The sequence below is a fragment of the Aulonocara sp. 'chitande type north' Nkhata Bay genome, linkage group LG12 (assembly GCF_057382095.1).
Source record: "Aulonocara sp. 'chitande type north' Nkhata Bay isolate Kocher_YH1m ecotype deep benthic linkage group LG12, A_spYH_male_GT1.1, whole genome shotgun sequence".
NCBI lineage: Eukaryota > Metazoa > Chordata > Actinopteri > Cichliformes > Cichlidae > Aulonocara > Aulonocara sp. 'chitande type north' Nkhata Bay.
Window position 1 is genome coordinate 16,057,792 of NC_141355.1, and position 22,814 is coordinate 16,080,605.

Consider the following 22,814-nt stretch of genomic DNA (forward strand, 5'->3'; position numbering starts at 1 on the left):
CTAGGCGTCATAAATCAATCTACGGAGCTCAATACTGGGAAGTTTCATTATCCCTGATAGATTTCAGATTGAGATTTTGAATGTTTACGCAGTTGATTACACGTGAGAGCAAATCCAACCTTCGGATTATTAGCTCCGCACTAAGGATGCATACCAGTTCTTCTCAAATCATCGTCGTCATTACTATTATTTTAATGTAGGGCTAGAAAATCTGTGAACTCCTGCTTACTCGTCTAACCCCTTAGTTGGTGTAACTAGATCCTTTTACAGTCAGGCTTTCTGTCATTGCACTCTAGCGTAAACTGTTAAAAGCACACTGGATACTGCGTGGATCACTCTGTTTAATTCATAAAAAAATGTATTTGACCGTGAGTGGAAAGGTCTAAAGGAGCAAAGAGAACAGCATTGGGTAGAATTTAACTTCACGCAGTCTCATTCAGTTCATTTTCCCATTCCTTATCAGAATATAATTTTATGGTATACGCCAGTGTGGCAGAAAGTCTCTGTTATTTTTTATTAATGTTGTGTTTTCAGCCGCAATATCCCATCTAGTGCAAATCCCCACTTGTGCTTTCTTTTGGGGCAAAACGTTACTTTTAAAGTCGAAATTACGCACACGCACGAGTTTACAATCGCTTTTACTCTGCGGACCACCTTAACAGCGTTTGTCCCGCCCTCAAGCTTTCCGTGTTCTCTGTGATTGGCTGAAATCTCGTGGATGGCAGTGGCTGTAGAAATGCAAAACTTGTTGCTGGTTCCTCTGGACTCGTTGATCTCACACAGCGCCAAGCGGTAGAGCGGACAGCGAGTGTATCTGTGAATCGCTCCCAAGTGCACTCAGACCACACCAGACAAAACTCGGTAAACGGAGGGGACGCACGCATCAGGATCGAGACGCACGGAAAGGACTTTGGGACCTGCGCCTCGCTGCAAAGCGCATGACCGACAGTGGGTGAAGGATGCTGTCAAGCCACTCCGTAGTTGTGGAGTGCGGGTAGCGCGCGCCGTGCTGCTCCTCCGGCTTTAGGTCGCATAAACAGACGCCCCGGTTCACCCGCGGCTGGGCTGGAGAGTCGTGTTTGTGGACTGTCCATCACACTGGACTTTTGGCTACATGCCTGCTTGGTCGTTTTTGATGTTTTGAAGGACGTCGGTGGGCAGTATTTATTTAAAGAAAGATTTTCTTCACTCAAAGCCTGGACTTTTTTCTCTCCCCCACCTTTATTTCCAGCATGGGACCTTATTCAGAAAGTCATTCTGGGACATTTGACATCAGATTGGAATAATGAATTAGCTGAGAGAAGCAGTTATTGCCCGTTTGATTGCTTCGAGTCCTCTGCGCTCACCCTTTAGTTTGTAAGCGAGCTGTATTTGTGCCATGTTCGCCCCGAAGAAATGCGCGCAGAAAACTTCGGAATGTCATAGGTCGCTCGTGTAGCAAGTTTACTAGACGGATTTTCTATTCGTTTGTTTAATCAAAAAGACTAGTGTGCTGCACGCATTCACACGGGAACAGGGACACAGTTTACGTGCGTATTTGGACACAGTCTGTCCCTTCTCTGCGTCCTTGGAGAAGTTGGATAAATATTCACAGCAATGAGAACCTATTTGGTGAGTTTTGACATTTAAATGAGATAAATTGTCATAATCAGTAGATTCAAAAAATATCTGAATAGTTCTTCTGTATCTTTTTTTCTTTTACTTTTTTTTTTCCTTTTGGGGACAGACGGAAAAATAGACAGTGTGCCGATGTCTGGCAAACTGGCCGTCATGTGGGATTGATTGCAGGGGAGTATGTTTGGGCTGGAGCAGTTTGGTTCTCAAATTAATAGCAGAAACCCTGGCCAGTCAGAGAGAAACATAAACCAACAGAGACTGAACATGGGCTCCCATTATAAAGGCCCCGGTTTTCATGCTGGAGGCCCGCCGGGAGCCGTGGAACCCGGCATGGGCCCTCTGAGCGAGCCGCAAATGCTCGGGCTCAATATGAACATGAATGGTGAGCAGTACGGTAGCTTTCACCCGCGGGGACACTCAGACATGCATGCAGGCAGTGGACTTCAGCAGCAGCAGGGGCAAGGACCAATGCATGGATTTTTTAACAACCAGCAACCTCATCAAGGACATCCTCACGGCCATCAACCCCACCCCCACCAACATCACCCCCATTTCGGTGGGAATTTTGGAGGGCCAGAGCCAGGGTCATCATGCCTGCATGGCGGCAGGCTGATGGGCTACAACAACAATAACGGCATGGGACCACAGCAGGGCTTTGGAGAAGGATTTGATCCTCTTGCTGAGGGACAGACGGGTGATGGCTTTCCCCAGCAGCAGCAACAGCAACCGCAGCAGCGGCCTGGTAACATGCCTGACTTTCAGCATCATGGCCCTCCAAGTGGGAACCACGCTGTCCCTGCTCCCTGTCTCCCCCTGGACCAGTCACCTAATAGAGCAGCATCCTTTCATGGTCTTCCTTCTTCCTCATCCTCTTCATCTGAGTCTCATGGTTTGGAACCTCGGCGGCTGCCAAACCAAGGAGCCGTAGAGGGATTAGAATATAACTTTCCAAGTGAACCTCCATCTGGACATTTTGATGTACCTGTATTCTCTCCTTCAGAATCAGAATCTCAGTTACCACATTTTGGGCCAGGAAGACCAGTTCCCGGTGGGAATTTCCCAGGGAACGCTGGCATGCCACGGACACCAGGTATGCCGGGCATCTCTAAGGGACACCAGCCACCACCCCAGCCCCAGCAGCCTCAGCACGGAGTGTTTTTTGAACGTTTTGGAAATGGCCGGAAAGTGCCCGTGGGAATGGAGCCTGGGGTCAATCCAAGACATCCTCTCATCCAGCAACAACAACAGGCTGGCTTGATAGCCAGACAGAACTCATGCCCCCCTGGCCTCCCTCGACCCCCTCAGGCTGAGCCCGGCACTACTAACCCTAACATTCTGGATGGAGGGGTCATGATGCCTGGCCAACACAACCAGTTTGAATATCCCATTCACAGACTGGAAAACAGGGGCCTGCACCCCTATGGGGACCCCATGTTTAATATGCAACAGCCAGCTCCTCCTCCCTCCCAACAGCCTGCAAATCAGAGGCTCCAACACTTTGACTCTCCTTATATGAACATGGCGAAAAGGCCTAGATTTGACTTTCCTAATGCACATGGCGGCGAGGGCTGGTGTGGCGGTATGGACAACCACCTCTCTCCATCTGCCTACCCTGGCCTTCCTGGAGAGTTCACCCCACCCGTGAATGAAGGTTTTGGACCAGGTCCGCTGCAGCATCCAGGGCCCGAGCAGCAGTCTCTGCAGCAGCGCCAGAATGCAGCTATGATGATAAAGCAGATGGCCTCTCGCAACCAACAGCAAAGAATGAGGCAGCCGAGTCTACAGCAGTTGGGTCACCATGGCGATGTACCTCCAGGCCCAATGGTTCACGGAGGCCCAGTCGGGAGCATGCCTCATCCTGGCTTTGACAGGGAGAATAGTGGCAGGATGCCCAACATTGATGGGCAAAATCCTCATGTAACTCAGGAGAACTCCTGGTTTCAGGGGTCCCACCCACCAGGAGAAATGATGTCACGGCGTATGGGTGGAGCGGGTAATGAGTCAGGGCCTCATGACATGGGGCTCCAACAGAACGGCGCTGGGATAATGTTTAGGCCGGGCATCGGCATGCAGGAGCCCATGAGAATACCAGGAGATGGACATGTGCAGAACCTTCATTCCCCAGGCATGCACTCACAGTTCAGTGGCAACATGGGCAACCTCACACAAATGCAGTCTCCGGGAGCAGGAGCAGGACATCCAAATGCACCAGCAGAGAGACGGCCAGCTGACTTCCCTGCACCTTCAATGGGTGCACAGCCAGCTTTTCCCTATGGGGGGGCTAACCGTCAGGGGCCGGCTCACAGTGCTCCCCAGGGGGTGAGCACCTCACCTGGCAACTACCCTCCTCAGTCTGAGTTCCCCTCGGGCCAGCGGTCGTCTGTTAGTAAGCTTGGAAATCTGTCCCTCGGGAACTTCAGCAAAACCAGCTCTAAAGACAGTGTTTTCGGCCAGAGCTGCCTAGCGGCCCTTTCCACAGCCTGCCAGAACATGATCGCTAGCCTAGGGGCCCCCAATCTTAACGTAACATTCAACAAGAAGAACCAAAACGAGGGCAAGCGAAAACTGAGTCAGACTGAGCAGGACATTAATAGCAGCACATCTAATGGGACTGGCAGTGCTGGTCCTGAATATTTTCAGAGCAGCACTTCCCAGAACAGCCAGATGCCTGGCACTGGGAATAGCAACTCTAAGCCTGCAAGTCAAAGCCAGACGGTGCAGGGGGAAGCCAGTGCCCTCTCCCCAAATTACAACATGGACGCTACCCCGTGCAGTGAGGGGAAGGCAACAACAGGGAGTGGGAGAGGGAGAGGGAGGAGAAAAAGAGACAGTGGACATGTGAGCCCTGGAATTTTTTTTTCCTCTGATAATAGTAACCCTGTTGTAAGTCCAGGCCAGCAGACCCCCTCGGCTGGCGTTGGGGAGAGGGGTGGGGGCACGCCCCATGAGAAACAACTCCAATCGCCCTCTTGGGGGAAAGGAGGTGACCTAATGTTGGGGGACCAGGCTGACCTTATGTCTTCTTTAGACAGTGGCATTCAAAGTGTTGCCAAGTCTGACAGCAGCTCACCAAGAGTGGACTTTTCTGAAGATGTCAGCACCCACTATGGCAATGAGGATGAGGTGTCCTCCAGCTCAGATGCAGGAGGGGCCTCAGCCAGCAAACCTAATCGCAGCCCTATAATCAACGGCTCACCCAAAATGCAGAGGAGTGACCACGGGTTGATAAATGGACAAAAGCCCCTTGGCATGGGCATTAACAATCATACTACCTCGACGCCAGACACCTATGGACTGAATGCTGGTGTGGGCACAGGGGCCAGTGGGGTCAGCCACCCAGGCACTCCTGGGGTGGAACAGGTACGCACCCCATCCAGCACCTCTGGCCAGGAAGAAATCCATCCTCTGGAGATTCTGCAGGCCCAAATCCAGCTACAGCGGCAGCAATTCAGTATCTCTGAAGACCAGCCCTTGGCTATGAAGACAGGCAAAAAGAATGGCGACTGTCCCTCACAGAACGGAGACAATGAGCTGGCGAGCTGCAGCCCGGATGCTGGGAAGGGCTCAATGGGCACTATTGACCTTGACACCCTCATGGCAGAGCAGCACGCCACCTGGTACGTGCCCAGTGACAAGGTTATGATGGACGGGTCAGAGGATGACAAGGCCACGGGACCCTGGGAAAAAAATAAGAGCCAGAACAGCAGTAAAGAAGGTAAATGAAACAGTCTCTTTCTTTAAGTTTTAATTAATCTCTCTCACCCTCGTCACAGTCTCTCTCATATGCCACTCACATTACATCAGCAGCTCATGCTCATGCAAATGAACAGATTTTCTTTCTTAAATGTCATTTATTTATTTTCAAAATCTGAAATGCAGTGATAACAGCACCAGTATAAATATGTAAAATAATCAGGTGACACTTACAAGAGAAAACATTTTGTCCACATTGCGCAGGCAGAAAGCAGCGTCTCCGTTTACTGGGGCCTTTGGGTTTTAGAGGTCTAACGTTTATAGGAGGATACTACATTTAATAGTAGAGCCATTCATAGTCTTGAAAAGAGAGAAAGACAAAGAAAAAATATTTTCTTTTTTGAATTGGGTCTGTAGTACGAAATGTAAAAAACAAAAACAACACACACACACACACGCGAGTATATATCTATATATAAACCGAAATAACAATAAGCAAAATAAACTTGCATTCATGCAAAGTATTTTATAGGGTTCTTCAGTCCAGAGGCACTTCAAAAGAACAGCTCAAGAAAAGTAAACATTTCCTGTGGCTCTTTATCTCGGTTTTCAGGGTGAACAACTACATTGTAAGATTAATAGCTTTCTGAGGATATGCGTTTTCGCAGCGGGGTTTCCCCCTCGCCTTGTTACGTGTTTGTTTTTGTTATTACCATGAGATAATACTGAGCTGCTGAAAGAGGATTTTTTTTAAACATTTGTTGGACATGAGATTAGACAGCATGGTGATATTAATGCCATTCATTTTCAGTTTTGTTTTACGTGGGAAATGGAAATGGCGAAAAAGATGAAAGAGTTAAATGCTTTTTTTAATTGTTAAATGTTTGTTTCGTCTTGCTCCCTGTCCCTTTTGAATAATGTAAAATAATTGTCTCACACAGTCAAAGTATAAATATTTTTACTATTTACAGCACATTATTTTGGTTGTTTTGTTTTTGAATGAAATTGGAAAAAGAAACTGACTCTAAGGCACAGAATTCGTTTTTTAAACTGCAGTCTGCAGACGTGGTTTATGGATACAATGCGATTTATCTTCTTTATTATTATTATTATTATTATTATTATTATTAATATTTTATTATTATTATTTTTTTGTATTTTTAGTGGCTCTAAATAAATAAAATGCAGACAAACCAATATACTATTTAGCTGTTAGAGCCATGATAATGATAATAATAATAATGAAATTAATAATATTAATAAATTACATTTATTTTAAAAACCTAAATTTATGATGCTTCAATATGATTTGTCATTACGTGCTTTAGTCATAATGACATCGTTTTTGGAGCGTAACTGCATCATTAAGACAAGCTTTGTGTATTATAATATGCTACTTTAATTATTGGTGTTATATTTATTGCTTCTTTTTACTTGTCTCTTCATTCTCATTTTATTTCCCTTTTCCTTTTCGCGTGGGTTCTTTAGTCGCTCATTTCAAACCACAGCGTTGTACGGAGGCGTCTGTCGGTGTTAGCAGACGGACAAGCTTTTAAATGGTTGAACAGTGGCGGGTTTGCGCTGAAAGGCCCCTGCGTCTTTTGATATATAATAATAATATGGATAGGTTATATAATTGCGCGAGTGGCTTCGCGCGTCTCGAACGCCTCTTTGTTCTGATCGGCGCGAGCGCAGAGAGAGGGGCGGGGACGCGCATCGCGCGGACTCTGGAGTCCAGGCACACTTGTTTATGAGACTGAGCACAGGACGTCTCGCTGTAGCAGTGGTGGCATTACATCTAAAAAGCACTCTGACTCACCATTTAGGTTTTTTTGTGTTCACCCGGTCATAAAGTAACTGTAACAAGCGGTGTGCTGCATATTAATGTGATCCACAATCAGCCAAACTGGTGCATTTCTGCTCACCTATCCCTGTGCTTCCTCATAACTAAAGAGGCTTCTGTTGTCAGAGATGTATAAATGGTAACTCATTTTGGTTATAATTACTGAGCAAATCTAACAATGATGAGCAGTCAGCCACACTCATCCTGCTGCATTTACTATTTTAATTCCTCTGGGGCTGATGGCACATTTAAAAAAAATTTCAATAGGCAAAAATCAGTAATTTAAGGCAGAATAGTCCTCCTCTCCTTCCTCTCTCCTCTCCTCTCCTCCCTCTCCTCCTCTTCTCTCCTTTCCTCTGCATGGACACAAGGCATGCAGCTCTGGAGCGATCGATAGCTAGTTAGCACAAATCACGGCTCCTGACAGTTTCTCATTTGAGTGCTTCAGACAGCAAAGATGAAAAAAGGGTGGAGGTGTATTTGAGAGGGGGGAGGGGGATTTTAAGATTGAATCTGATGCTTAGGCTACACAGAAGGGAGCAAAATAACATAATAATTTAAGATAAATCATAGCCCACAGTGTAGTTCCATAACATCCCACAGGCTTTTCACACTGCAAAAAATATCCATCTCCACCACTGAGTCGAGTTATAAGTCCTCAGCCTTGTAAACAAAAATCTGCCACTGGCAAGATAATGCCAGTGACACTAATGTAAAATAAATCAAGGCGATTCTTTAGTCCATTAGGCTTAACGAAATTTAACTGGGTCATAGAAAAATGACCATTTTAATTACAAAGAACTTAATTTGTGTAATTCCAGTAAAAATGATTCTTCCTCACGTATCTGGACATTTTAACGAATGTTCAAAGATGACATGACTTGTTAAGATATTTCTATGCTGTGGAACTATAACTGTCATGTGAGTCGTACATGCTGGCTAAAAAGAAGTGCAGCCATGTTACATTTTTTTTTCCTTGCAGGTCAAATAGTTCTCTGACCCCTTCCAAAAAACCACACTTCTTTCCTCACCACAGCATGTACACACAGCACATGTCTTAGTATTTGTTTAGAATTATGCATAGATTCTTTTTATTCTTGTGTCAGATCAATAACTTCAGTAATGATGAACAGTAATAGATAAAAGCCTTGTTTTAAAGGTGAAAAAAATGCTTTGAAATTTAGTTCAGTTGTCTGGCGCTCATCTTTTCAGAGAATGTATCTCTATATGAAAAATGGCTTATTTCTAGAGAAACTTGAGGCTTTGTGCTCAAAGTGTTTTTACTCAGTTGTGTCAAGAAATTTACCTTGAGAAGTGGACCAGGGCAATCAGCAGGCTGTGTGTACTTTGGATATCTGTATCTGATGAGGTGAGAATGACCAGCGTTGGGGGTCAAGGATCACTTTAGTTCCTTTGAAGTTGAAGCTTTTCAATCTTGATCACCATTTCACTCAAATGTAAAGTAGGGAAGTGTAGAATAATTGCTGTTGTCGTGTGTATTTGTCTTTCAGGAGGATTTCAGGAGCTATATATCTTGCTATGCTTTAAATAAGCCCCAGTGCTGATATTTACAAGCAGTGTGTAACTTACTGGATGCTTGAGTATGCAGATAAAAGCTAAACTGTGCTTATAGGAACTTTATTCTGAGTGCTGATATCTGTGCATCCCGGCTCGCATCTCTGTGGTCTCTTTGTGCCTGTTAAAGTGATGCGTGTGGCAGTAATGTCCCCCACTGGACCCCATACTTGGCCTCCTATCTAAGTGACGTTGTGCAGCGCAAGTCTTTCGCCCAGGCACAGCAATACCAGTTGCAGAGTCTGGTGTGCTGCTCGGCTTACCCGAACTCTCAAGGAGGTTTAGCAAGGAGGAAGAAGTTTTTAGGTGTACACGATCAACTTTCCCATGTCAGTTAATGTTATTTCTCCTTTTTCTAAAAGCATTTTTTTTACGCTCTTCCTCTTCCCTTCTCTTCTGTATATCTTTGCCAGAAGCTGACCGCTCATTTGGAAAGTCGTGCATAGTCAAGATAACAGGCGAGCAGCAGGCGTAGGAAGTGATTCAGTTATTTTTATTTTTACTTTTCACTGTTTTGTTTTTTTTTTTTTTGCCCCGTACACAGTTTTTTTTTTTCACACTTCACAGTTGACCTCCTAGAATAGTTTTCACTCTTCACGCTCAGTAATCAGTCCTTAAACAGCTTTAATAATGATCAAATCTGTCACTCTGACTTTGACAGCTTTGAAAAGAAGAAGCTTTCGTCTTTATCACACCTACGAGAAAGTACTTAAAGCACAAAAAAGGAGGCTGTATTGATAGCATGGAGAACAATCCTGCGAGACTACCTGGCTTTGACATTTCGGTACGACAACAGCTCCTCAAATCACGCCAGTAATTTGTGCTTCCTTTTTCTAAAATAGAAGAAAGTGATTGGCACGTGCTTGAAATGTGGAGGGGGGAGGGGAAAAAACAGCTTGGGGCAGTCTGTGTTCTTTACCTGTCATTACAAGGTGTTTTATATCGACTTTTTTTTTTCTCCCAACAACACACATCCACCGCACACTTCTGCACTTCATCATTATGATAATCATAGCAATTAGCATTGTTAATATTGTTTTCCGAAAGTCATAATTCATCTTCCAGTGACTACTTCAAGCTGACTTGGTTATTGACAGGTTCATCCAAGCTGCAAAGGACGGTTAGTTTTTAGCAGCACAGATGTATTAATGCAAGAAAAGGGCAACACTTGAAAAAGTGTCTGTAGTGTGGACATAAAAAAACAAACAAACAATATGCATTAAAATATTTTAATGTCAAATTTTCTTTTACTCCTTTAGCGTGTGTGTGTGTGTGTGTGTGTGTGTGTGTGCACTGGCACTGCAACTTGCATATGCATTTGCCTGCTGTGGACATAAAGTTTGATTTATTTAGACTCAGTGTCATGCCCACGGCTTCAGCCTCAGATCTCAGGTGTCTCTCCCGTTGGAGCGCGTGCACAGTGATTCCTAACAAAACATTTAAGAGTATTTACTCTGAGTGTAAAGTATACAGTATCGAAATGCATCCGTCTTTATATTTAAAGCATCTAGATTTAAGACAGTTTCTGTTTGCGTGTGACATGTTCCTTGGGATCTTTGCAAGACAGTCAAAGGAAGCCTATTAAAGACACGTGCTGGTGACTGATGATGAGAGAGTGAGAGAAAAAGACGAACCAAAGTGTCAAGACTTTTTTTTGCGTTGCTGGAGTTTCAACTCTTCAAAATAGAACCTGCATCCGGTGTTTTGTTTTCCCTGGGGAAAGGTGTTAGAATAAAATGAAACTTGTCTCAGCATGTGGTAAATATTCTCCTTGGAAGCAGCAAGGAATGGAAAGCTGATTATACCTAGGCGATGCACAGAGGGAGGAGTTCCAAGCATTTGAATGTGGGTGCAAGTGGCAAGCCTCCAAAAATGTCCACGTGTCTTGTTTAGCGACACAGGGGTCCAAAGAAGACAGACGCATTTCAAAAAAACCAAACCCCAAAAATCAGTTTGATACAAAGGTCCCGAAAGATGTCCTGGGTTCATGTATTCACTGTTAGTCAAGTGCAGCTTTTTAAAAAGTGTGTGTGTGTGTGTTTTTACTTTCTTTTTTCCAGAGGTGTAGATGTTGTCATGCTGCCAGGAGCGGTTATGTTATGTGCCATACAGGTAGTCGTCAGGCAGTGTTTAATTTGTATTGTGGAACTGACAAATGAGTTATGACACTGGAGCTGTTTCTCTTGGGAGACAGAAGTAGAAACCGATGGCGGGCAAGAGAAACTAAGAGAGATAGAGAGAAGTTTTGTGTGTGTGTGTGTGTGTGTGTTTTATTTTTTTCCCCTTAAAAGAACATCTGTGGTTTCGCTCACGAGGTGAGTGAGGAGGTAATAGCTACCATTTGCATTTATGGAAGAGAAAATAATTCAATTTTTCCATCACTTTCATGCACCACAACCATTGTTCATTCTAGTCTGTGTGTAGGAGTTTTTGTTTTTTTTTCCCAGTGTAGCTGTGTATCTATAGCTCTTCAAATATGTCTGTCCATAAAACTGTCCCTACTTAACACCAATTAGAAAAATACTAAATAAACAGTATAATATTCTATATTTTACTCCTTACACTGTACATGTTGATTTGGGTTTTCTTTGTTTTGTTTTTGTGTGTGTGGCAGGTTGTGGTGAAAAATGAAATTAGGCACATTATTGTTTTAGCTCGAAACAAAAACCAAAGGCATGAGAAACATCTTCGAGTAGCCTTTGTTTTCATGTGTGCGCGAACCCTTCCGAAAAGACCGAAGCACGCAGTACTGTGCTGTGAAACAAAATAGAGACAGTGAAGTAGATCAATATGTCACTGACTTGGATGACATGTTGGACAGGTCCCGGACATGGTTGTGAGTTATGAAAGAGGCATTAAATCACTTCCCGTGTTCTGATTTGTGTCTGGTTTACTAAGCGCTTCTTGTGGCCAGAGGCAGAGGTGTGCGTGTGTGCGTGTGTTTGTGTGGGTATGAGTTTGAGGAGATGGCAATGGGTGTGTTGTTGGTGAGAAGGTAACAAATGCTGGGGGCAGAGCCTGCCTGGGCAAGTTTTTCTCTCTCTCCTTTTTTCCCCCCCACTTTATGTTTCAGGCCAGAGAACAGAGAGGAAATTCAAACCAAAATAACCTCTGTGCCCTTGCCTGAGAAATGTGCCCCTGCTCCCCGCAGATATCCTCTCTGCTCTGAGGGAAAGGTCACACTTCGGCAGTTGGGTGGAGATGAGGGGGAGTTTGCAGGCGCCCCCCCCCGGTGCATGGATACCTGGGACAGTACCTTTGTTAGCCCCACTGATCTTTATTAAGGCTTGACTCAACATATTTCTTTGTTTTTAGGGATATTATTTGGCTTAGCCGCTTCAGATCATTTTTGGCATGTTCTGAGGTTTCACTGAAACCATATAATGAAGATTGCAAAGTGTTCTGCTCATCTTTGGTTATGTCTGACTCCTGAAGAGATGCAAAACTTTTACTCTTGCACGTCTTTTACTGTGGCTTTTTCTCTGTGGATTGTAACGGGTGTTTTGTGCTGACAAAGACAGACTCCTCACACAACACCATAGTGTTAGTTGTTATGCTAAAGGAATCTGACCTGATGTCAAACACTGTCATAGGAGCGGAGGCCTTTGGGTGTTTTTTTTTTTTTGTTTTTTTTTTTCTTCTTTTCGCAGTGAGTGGAGCATTCTGATTGGTCTGGTTTGTGTTCAGAGAGGATGGGGTCACGGCCTCAGGAGCGTGAGGTTAAAGGTGAAGTGTCGTCATGGAAGTCTAGAGCTCGGGATTTAAAAAAACAAAACAAAAAAAGGGGGGGGGGGGGGTTGCACATGCGTGTGCCGCATGAGATCCCGAGTCCTGGGAAATGTGTGTGATGGAGGCTTTTTGTAGATTCAAATATGTGGCATGCATTGATTTTTATTTATTTTTCTTTCCTTCTATCAGTTAATTTAAAAAAAACATGCAATACGTGCGTCAGTCGTCATTATTTTTAAGAGTAAGTGAAAAAAATGAATTGCCGCTGTAATACTTATTATTTAATGGGTGGAGGATACAGACTCGGAGCAGCCATTGTTTATCTTCCTGCGTTGCTTCGGGTGTGTTGAGTGTGTGCGGCATGACATGTAAACCCGTGTCAGGCCGTCAGCTCCCAGACACATTGGTGTCATCCAGACAACCAGAGCTGTGCGCTGTGCTCCCTGCCTTCATGGCATTCGAGCTCTACTCATCTCTGTAAATTGTTTCTGGCTGTGTCTGTGAGACAGCTCCACAACCCTGCTGCTGCTGTGCCTGCATGTCTGTGTGTGTGTGTGGGAGCATCATCACCAGGTACCAAATAAAAATGTACTGCACTTGGGGTAAGAGATATGGTGATATAAGAGCATCACGTTAAATTCAGTGCCTACTTAACACATCACTTTGGTAATCTTTTGTGGCTGTAATGTGGTTAAGGATATTTAGGTGTATTTGTGGCTCGGCGCAGCTGCTTGTGCCGTTTCCGTTTTATTAGGTATTTTCCCCGCGTGCTTGTTGAAGCTAAGCACTTGTTCTCTTCAGATGAATTGGCTATTATTGAGATATTACCGTGGATATGAATTCTACCTTCGTCAGTGAACAACCCTAACAAGATAGATCTTACTGAGGGGGGGGGGGGGGTAGAAGAAAAAAAAAGATTCTCCTGCTTGTAAAATGTCATGGTGATTTGGGATTTGGTCTGGTGTGATTTAGAATTTCACACCGTCGTTTCCACCTTTTGAACAAATCCGTCGGCATGGATAATGCTTGCGATTTAAATGTAGTGTCAGGATTTTTTTTTTTACCCCCCTCAACCCATAAAATCACAGTCTCTCTCATAATACTCATACTGACTAATATATTTGATCATGTGGTGGTCAAGTGTTTGTGTGTTGGATTTTGCATATGTTTTTAATGCTAAATGGCAATCACCCCATTTTTTTCCTCCTGTGTTTAGTAGTATTTTTAAAGCATTTCTTATGCTTGTATATGTGTAAAATAAACTGTGAGAATATGGAAAGGATGCATTTATGTTTGTGGGAAATATTCATTTTGTTGTATTAGACTATGCATACATTTTTTTGTTAGTGTATTTTCCACCTTTTTCCTTGTGTCGAAGCTGAGTAATATGTGTAGCCGGGTTCGTGTGTGTGTCTTTCTGCGTGCACGTCCGTATGTAGTCAGGCGTATGTGTGTGCACGTGGAGCAGCAGCTGAGGGCTTGTGTGAGTATGGCAGTGGCAGCAGCGGTTGGTGTGTGTGTGTGTGGGTTTTTTTTTTTTTTTGGTTTTTTTTTTTTTTGGGTGCGTGTGTTGTCAGTTTGCTGTGTGTCAGCAGTGAGCCACGGGAACGCTTGGCTGCCTATTCAGGCCGGTGCGGACCCTGCTGTGCCCAGCTAGCATGAGCTGCTGGCGGGTGCTGGAGGGCACAGTGCTGGGAAGAGGGAGTGTGAGTGGTTACGGTGGAGAGGGGGGGGCGATACTGGCAGGGGGTTGGGGATCAGCCGTGCTGAGGTGTATGACTGGACCCTCTGGCAAATGTGAGATCTTGTCACAACCGCCACCAACACCGCTCTAGATCCTCATTTCTCCCTTACCCCCTGCACCCTCAGCCTCCACTTACACCACGTCTGTAGTCCTTGGGAGGGAGATGGAGACAGAGAGAAGAGCTCACAGAGACCGGCAGTCAGAGATGCAGATGAAATGGAGAACAACGGGGAGGCTTGGCTGCCTGACCTTTCACCAAATCCCCCCACTTTTCCATTCCAGTGGTCGCAGCCCAGACGGGCTGGGGGGCAAGCCCGCCTGAGCGCCTGCATGTCTTCCTGCCTTTCTTGGTTGTCCTAGCTGCATGGTCTTATCTAGTCTAGCTCGGCCTTCTCTCTGCCTGCATAAAATCGCTGCTGCCTAAGCCTTTTATGAGGGCAGAGAGGAAGGGAGATGGAAATGGTAAGCAAAGCGAAAATAAAACATGGTTAAGAAGCAAAGGAGGATGAGCAAAAAGAGAACACAGGGTAAGGGATGAGAAAGGGGCTGGCGCGATGCTTCTCTTTTCTCCTAGGTGAGCGCTAGCCTGACTGGTGCGTTGTGATCTGAAGCCTCTGTGCCCAGACTGTCGTCTATCACAGCCTCTCCTTTCTCTGACGCATGTAACTCAGCTTGTCAGTGCTGTTTTCCACCTGTCTCTACACTCAGACATTTAGTTGTCCCTGCACCTCAAAGGTCTTCGTCTTCGTGCAGCACACCGATCCGTTTCAACCATCCGCACAGAGTATGTTTTGTGTGGGGAGGAGATGGGAGATTAATCGGACTGATTTAAGTGAAGGATCCTTAACATCTTTATACGCATTTTCTCTTTGCTCTGGGCTCGCTTGGAGGCAGAGCCCAAAACACAGGATGCAACACTTGTGTCATAACACCTAGCCCTAGCACTAACTCTTTGCTAGTGTTTCTCTTATTTTAGTTTTTTTATGTGCCTGCTTCCCAACTTTTCCTTATTTCTGGCCTCTTTTCTCTCTGATTGCTACAGTCTGCATCTTGGCAGATATGTTTGATGAATTGTGATGTGCCACATTTAAAAAAATAAATAAAAAAATCTTCTCCTGGCTAATTTTTCCACTGAACAGAACACAAGGCTTTTTGCAACCATTTATTATGACGCTTCACACATTGGTGACACAGGGTCGATGCTGGGGCATGATCATTATACCAGTAAATTGGGTCAAGCGGGGCTAAAGGACAGGTGTCTCGGTACTCTCTGGCCCACTGACCAGAGGTCATTAGGAGGGTTCCACATTTGCATGCCTGGTCGCAGCCAAAATATATGCGCTTACATTTAACGTACGCCCGTGTTTTCACGTGTTTATATCAGGCGACAGGAGGCGGATGCGAGGAGAGGGGAGCTTTTGCTTGTATCCTCCTATTCGGGTCTTATTGATGGGTGGTGGAATAATGTTGAATTAATTTCACAGTGCAGATTTAGAGTGGGATGTGAAGATGACACTTGTTTAATTAAAAGTGTGTACTTTAAATGGTTCGTCTGAATCAGAGAATGCCAACTGCTTGAAGTTGTTTTTTCCATTTTTCTGCTGTCTTAATTAACCGCTTCCTCTCTGTTGTTGTCTGTCTGCAGAATCTGAGCTCACCCAGAGTAAGCCTGGAGCTGGAGCCCCTGGGGCTGTAGGAGGTGGGAGCAGTGGAGGAACCCACCTGCAGTGCCTGTCTGTCCACTGCACAGACGAGCTCGGGGACAGTAAAGGCCGAGGGGGGCCCGTCTCGTCGTGGCGCTCTCTCCACTCTGATATCTCAAACCGATTTGGGACGTTTGTGGCGGCACTAACTTGAGGGGGGGAAAAGAAGAGAAGAAGACGATGACCCAGCAGGACGAATTAAAGAAGATCAGAAAATATCAAGAAAGAGAGATTCAGAGACATTTAACCACGATAAGGATGCGACTATGTTAATTTGTGGATGGAACGACTGTGTGCCGCTCTTGCCTGTTCAGGGAGAGAAAGACATTTACACTCACAAATGGAACACAAATACAGCTACACACACGCACACGTGCACGCACACAAACACACGCACACACACGCACACACACATGCTCACAGACACTCGAACACCATGTTTTGTTTTCTGATACATGCAGTCACACTTAAGAAAACTGCTGGACAATAACAGCACGGGGCTCTACTCGACGATGCCCACATCTGGAAAACCTCAAATCATTTATTTTTCTTTTCTTTTCTCGGTTGAAGAAAAATAAGAAATGTTAAAGGAGGAGAACGCAAAAACGAGAAGCATAAGGAGAGAGGTGAAGTTGTCATTGGCTTTGATTGTATACCAGTGTTTAGTCTTATGACTTATATTACTACCTGTTCTTAAACTTAGCTAAGATTGCCTTTGTAATGTGTATGGCAACTTCGGCATATGTCAGTCAAAACTCCCCCCCCCAAATAATAAAATAAAATCCTGGCCTTTCACTCCTGTATTACAATTAAATATGGCCCAGTGGTTCAGAAACACCCCAAATACTAAAAAGGAGAACGAGAGGAAGGCGGGATTACGCTTGAATGTAACTCAGCAATTTTCCTTGTGAACACAAAGTTGTTCCTCTTTGTCAACGCGAAATTTAACCTTTATCGTTTGCTGCTCTAAATCATAAGGTTTGTTGTAGCTCTCTATTATTTGCATTTCTGAGAATGTCTTTCCCTCATTCTATTCTATTCTATACTTTTTTCTGCTTTTCTCTTCTGTAGATCTTGTGAGCTCAACCACTTGTATACAACTCAGCCAATGAAAACTAAAAAAAGGGGAAAAAAATGGAGGTCAAGGGATTGATAAATAAGGGAATTGAAAAAAAGATTATTGGTATTGCACATGTATAATAAGAGAAAATTTGCTGTGTGTTAGGCAATCTTGTAATCTTTAAATAAAGCTTCTGTTGAATTTGAATTTCTCAAACAATAGATGGAGGACTGTGACGGCAATTTAAAAACTGATTTTTTTGTTTCCTTTTTTTAATAATATGTAAAGTGCAGTCGTCTGTTTTCCTGCATATTGTATATATCTGTATATGTTTTATTGAGTAACTGAATAACAATAAATATGACGTTAAAGGTGGCCTTGGTGTTTTCATTTTGTTTGTTTTTTCTAAGAGTAACCCCCCCCCCCCCCCCCCCCCCCACACACACACACACACACTAAATACAAGAACAAGCTAAACACAGATTGTCTATTTAATGAATAATAAATACTGTGAAATACCGTGTGCGTATTCTGAAGATCAGGGAAATCTAGAGTATATTCCAAGCGACAGATGTGACAGGAAAGTTGTGGACTGATACATAACACCTGACAAGCGTGCTGGAACCGGTGTCATATTAATGCCTGAAGCAGGCGCATGAGAAATGCTGGAAAATGTGGCTTCCTGGTGGATTTAGAAGCCGAGACAATTCATTTCATGTATACTTGCTTACGACATGTGTTGCATTTTATTCCCTCAACTTCCCTGACATCTTTGCTCCCATCCTCTAATACATCTCTAATAAATCAGCAGTGATGACAATAAAAAAAAAGAAAAACAATAAAATTAGTTCTTGATACAAATAATGTTAAAAGGCATATAACTGAAACAGAAATGTAAATTAATAAATCAGTTATTCTCCAATTTTCTGTCTCACTACTTCCAGCAGCCTCAGCATGCGCGCGCGCACGCACGCACGCACGCACACACACCCTTTTCCACTCCCCAGACCCTCTTTGGCTCACCTACTCTTTATTGGCCATCTGCATGGATGCTTAATGCTAATCAATAACTCCCCTGTGTGCCAGCTCTGAGGTGGAGACGTCAATGCTACCTAACAGGACCAGCGATCAACCTTCATCACTGCGGTCTAGGATACGCACACACACAAAGTGGAGCTCCCTCCAGGACCCTGTCTGTGTCATTCAGGTGTGTTTGTGCTTGCTGCTGTACTTGGCGCCTGCTGTGTAGGATTGCACAGCCTGTTGTGAGCGTGAAGCACAGAGAGCTGCAGCGTTAGCAAACAGCAGAGACTGGTTATGTGAGGGACTGTCATATAAGTCGGGAGTGCCTGTTTAGGGCGGGAGAATAACTGTGAGTGTGAGATAGATGGGGAATAAATGCTGATCGTTCTGTTCACTATAAAACTTAAGGTGGAGATTGTCTGGTTTTAATACTCCAACACGTTTATTTGCCTTAGCGCGACGCGGAGTGCGCATTGTAAGCATTTAATCTCTCCAAGCATGCAGTGCATTTGTTCATAATAAGGCAGTTTTGTGTGTCACGTGTCTATTCTCACAGAACATTTTGTACAAAAGGACAACAGGTTCAAAGTCGTGGATGACACTGGTTAGACTAGTAAAATGCAATAGAGCTGACAGGAGTGAGTCACTTAAATCAAAAGGCATGTCTTTTTTTAGGGATAGACTGGGTGTCTGCTTACTGATCAAAACAGGTTCAAGTGCTTTTTATTGTCAGCTAAATCTAGGCTATGCTTAGGCATTGTGTTTGCTCATACCAAGGTGCTAAATTTCCTAGAGAGTCACTGCAGTCTGTGCATGCCAGGAGACTCCTGTGGTGACACGCTACCTGCCTACCTGTCTGGTTTGGCTGACCTCTTAAATAGCAGGACAAGGGCTTGTGCTCACAGGTTTTTCTGAGCTCACAGTTTGTGAATAACAAACAACTGGTATCTACCTGAAACTCTATTTTTGCCATCCCAAAGAGAAAACTGTATCACAGTCTGACATGCAGTCTCACGATCTTCCTCTGTGTCAATTTGTTGTTGTAATAGACCTAAATCCAGCAGTTATTGCAGCTCTAAACAGGTTAATTGGGTTTTGTGTGTCATAGAAGCATAGAAATGCAGCTCGCTTGCTCTGTTTTCTCAAACATACCATAGCTGCCCAGCCACATGCCATGTGTGACACAGCGACAAAGAAGCCTTGGGATATTGGCTCCAGTCAAGATCTTTGATACTGGGCATTTTCCATCAATGGGCGCCTCTGCATGGCAGCCATGTTGGGAGGGAGAATACTGTGTGGTCGCCTGAGAACTTGTGTGTTTCCCAGCCAACGTGCATCTAAAGAATAACAATTTCACTAGCCATGAAGACCATCCATGGAGCCGTGGGGTCCGTGGCCAGAAAGCTCGGCCAAACACTCCACACTCACGCAGCTTTCTATGTACTCCTATAAATACATCTCCTATTTGTATAGAGGCGATATGCATCTTTGGGAAAATACCACAATGTTGACATAAGAGCACCCTCTACACTCTCACCTCCCCCTCCCATCTCTCTCTAAACTCCTACCCCTTGCTGAACCTTTCACTGGTTGGGAGAGAGAGAGTCAGAAAGACGGAGAGAGTGAGGGAGAGAAGGAAAGAGAAATGGAGGGAGACTGAGAGTAAAAGAAGTGTCTCTTAGAGGCCTCCACGGTCTTTAAACCACTATGGTATCCACCAGAGCCCTCACATACACTTAGGCTCTAAAGGGCTTTTGTCCTGTAAAGAGGGGGTTTGGCTAAATTGGGGGTGCTTGTGCATTGGCGGGTGGGATTGGGCTGGATGTAGTATATTTGGCTCCCACGTCTCCATCACTGGAATGGTGAACTTTTTTTTTTTTTTTTTTTTTTTTTTTTTTTAAAGCTAAGGAGTTGGAAGGTGGGGTGTGGGGTGGTCGTTTTTTTTTTGGTTTTTTTTTTTTGGGAGGGGAGAGAAGTTTGGAAATCTTCCAAACAGTGCCTTTTTGCTTTCAAAAAAACCCCTCTACTTGTGTAAATGTGCTCTTTGTCCCTTGGCCTATTGTTTGAATAGCATTGTGGACTTTTTGTGGGAAGCTCACAGGGGCCTGGGGGCCTAGGGGGCCAAGGAGGGACCAAGGGGGGCGCTGCCTGAATGACTTAGACCCAGGACATGGAGCTGTGGAGGCACCAAGGTACAATTAAGAAATGTTAATGCATGCATACACACACATGGAAATACAACTCCCCACACATGCTTGGAAAAAAATAACCCAATGCACTCAAAACTCTATTAACATTAAAAAAAATGTTAACAGTATGAGTCTTTCTGAGAACTGTCCCATTGTAGTAACTTCTTTGCTGATAGAAACAATATGAAAACCGCCCGGCTCCCTCCCCCTATTAAGGGATTTCTTAATAGAGCTGAATGTCTGGAGTCCCTCGCTTCAGCCAATTCATGACATCCATCTGTCCTCGCTCTCAAAAGATGCCGGCAGGTGGAAGAAAAGCACAGAGCATTTGCATTTTGGGGCCCATTTATTCTTCATTTATTCTTCAGAGTCCATGGGTCAGTCCAGTAAAAAGCTTGCCTGTATTGTAAAATTATGGAGTTGAAGTATGTTTAAAAACACTAACTCCTGGGAAATGCAAGGACTTTGGACCTGCGTATGGTGCAGCCGAGAGAAGCAAAGAGAAGTAGCACACTTTACATTGTGATGAAGTCCTTGTAGAACCGAATGCAGTTAAGCAATAAAGTTGTTGTGATGCCATATTGCAACAGGTGCATTTAGTTACACAGACCTCATGCAGATTTATTTCAGATCCAATCAGGATAATGTAATGCGGATGAAGTAAGACCTAATGAGTAATCACTTGCATGTAAGGACAGATTACTAGTACTTGAAGTTTCTGCGACTCTGTAAATCCCTATCCTGGCTGTACACAGACCCTTGACTATACTTCCAATTACTATACTTCCTATAGTTGGTTAGATACCAAAGGCTCTTCTGAACTCTCCTTCACTGTCATCACTAGATATCCTGTGACCTTCCTAGCACTGATTTCCCCCCCCTCATCAGAGCAGCACACGAGCTTTCCACTGGAAGGTGATTGAGCATGGCACCCTGCTCTACCCTGTCCTGCTTTGTCTGGGGACGTGTGCCTGTGTCAGGATCCACAATTAGTGGGGCGCGTCCCCTACCATTAATCACAGAGCAGTCCTGGATCTCAGTACCCTACAGCCACACTTACTGACAACTTACTCAGCATCAGCAGCCTTATGCTAGCATCCTCAAACGCAGCGAGGCTATGTGAAACCAAACATATTCTGTTTTTTTTCCCCTTCTCCCATAGAGTCTAACATTGCATTTCAGTATAAGAACTCACTGAACTGATGCTATATCTTGTATTTTATTCAGCATTGTCACCACACGAGATCTTCTCAGCATGTAAAATATGCACGGATGTAAAACTGAAATCCCACAGACGACTTTGCAGTGTCACATGAACTTTGCAGCCCGTGCGATGTACACCAGTGAAGTCATGAAAAACAATACGTGCTTTTGGCGGAACGAACTGCAGACAGACAGCAAACACAAACCTGACCTCTTGAGGGGAAAGTATATCCCCAATTCCCATTTCACTCAGAGTATTCAGATCAATACTGTGGCAGGATGTTAAATATTTGTCATCAGACGATCACACATTGATGAAACAAATCAATGGGTGATAGGAGGCAATGAGACAGAGCTGTGTGCTTGCTTACCTAGCTCCTAAGAGACGGGGAGGGAAAAGAATGGGAACGATGGAGGGAGACAAAGATTTGTGGCTCTCGGGGGCTGAGATTTTTCTCTTGGGTACTATTTGTTTGTCTTTTTCTTTTTGTCAATAAGGGACAACCATGAGGAAAAGGATAAAGGAACTTATGGGTGGGGGTGTGAAGAGTTTCCCCTGAGAAAACTCAGAAAATTCCATGCAGTTCATTTAGTAAGCTTTGCATTCTTTACCCACATGCTTGTATATAAGACATCACACACATAATTCTCTGACATAAACTGATATGTTGAAGCACAGACACACTTTGTCCCGCACTTACACACAAAAACTGTTCTGCATGCTCTGACTGTCTTTATTTAACGCATAATGAATTTTTTGCCGGCTTTCTTTCGATCACTCTCTCTCTCTGTCTTTCTCTGTGCTCTCTGTGCTTTGTAAAAACAGAGGAATGAAAAGCAGCCAGATGGTAGCTCAGGCCTAATATAAAATCAATACACTGCCTCCAAGAGAACTGAAGGGGGAGAAAAAAAGAAGAAGAGTTAGTGGGGAAAAAAACAGAACATTTAAACACCAAATTTGCCAAAATAGAGTTCTTTGGTCTCTCCTTTTCTCTCTGCTCTCTCTTTCATCTCCTCTTTTTCTCTCTCATTCTGTTTTTTTCCCCTCTCTGACACAAATATGTGAGCCGAGACATGCACGCACAAATTGAGTCAGTGTGCTTCAACCACTCTCTCCAGCTTTGAGTACACCCGTGCTGCCGAACTTCCCCACCTACTGTCTCGCTACGCACCTCTGGGGCACGCAACAGGGCTTGCTCGTGTGCGCGAGTGTGTGTTTGTGTGCGTGCCAATGATAGCACACAAGGATGTCAGGACATCTCATTGGGCCCTAAATTGAGAGGGAGGAGGGCAAGGTAGAGATAGCCTTTGAAGAGGGAGAGGACTGAGGGCCATTGAGAAATCATTAGGGTAATGATAATTGGTGCAGTGAATAAGCAAAGAGACAAGAAGAGGAGGACAATATATATGCATTTGAGTGTGTGTGTGTGTGTGG

The 22,814-nt window shown here is 44.4% G+C and overlaps 1 protein-coding gene across 2 annotated transcripts; it reads left to right on the forward strand.

Annotated features, from left to right (window-relative positions):
- The first annotated feature begins 757 nt into the window (after positions 1 to 757).
- mn1b (MN1 proto-oncogene, transcriptional regulator b) lies at positions 758 to 17,339 on the forward strand. Of its 2 annotated transcripts, XM_086313825.1 has the most exons (3): positions 758 to 1,611; positions 1,727 to 5,332; positions 15,847 to 17,339. In XM_086313825.1, exons 2-3 carry the CDS (start codon positions 1,795 to 1,797, stop codon positions 16,056 to 16,058), a joined length of 3,750 nt encoding a protein of 1,249 aa, XP_086169951.1. In that variant the 5' UTR covers positions 758 to 1,611; positions 1,727 to 1,794; the 3' UTR covers positions 16,059 to 17,339. The 2 variants fall into 2 exon arrangements, with proteins under 2 accessions (XP_086169951.1, XP_086169950.1); XM_086313824.1 differs by having other exon boundaries at positions 758 to 5,332.
- The last annotated feature ends 5,475 nt before the right edge of the window (positions 17,340 to 22,814 follow it).

Excerpts from the sequence above, each read along its gene's own strand:
- mn1b (XM_086313824.1), top strand. The coding sequence starts at position 1,795 with ATGTTTGGGCTGGAGCAGTTTGGTTCTCAAATTAATAGCAGAAACCCT. Across the intron at positions 5,333-15,846 it reads CCAGAACAGCAGTAAAGAAG|AATCTGAGCTCACCCAGAGT; the intron begins GTAAATGAAACA and ends GTCTGTCTGCAG.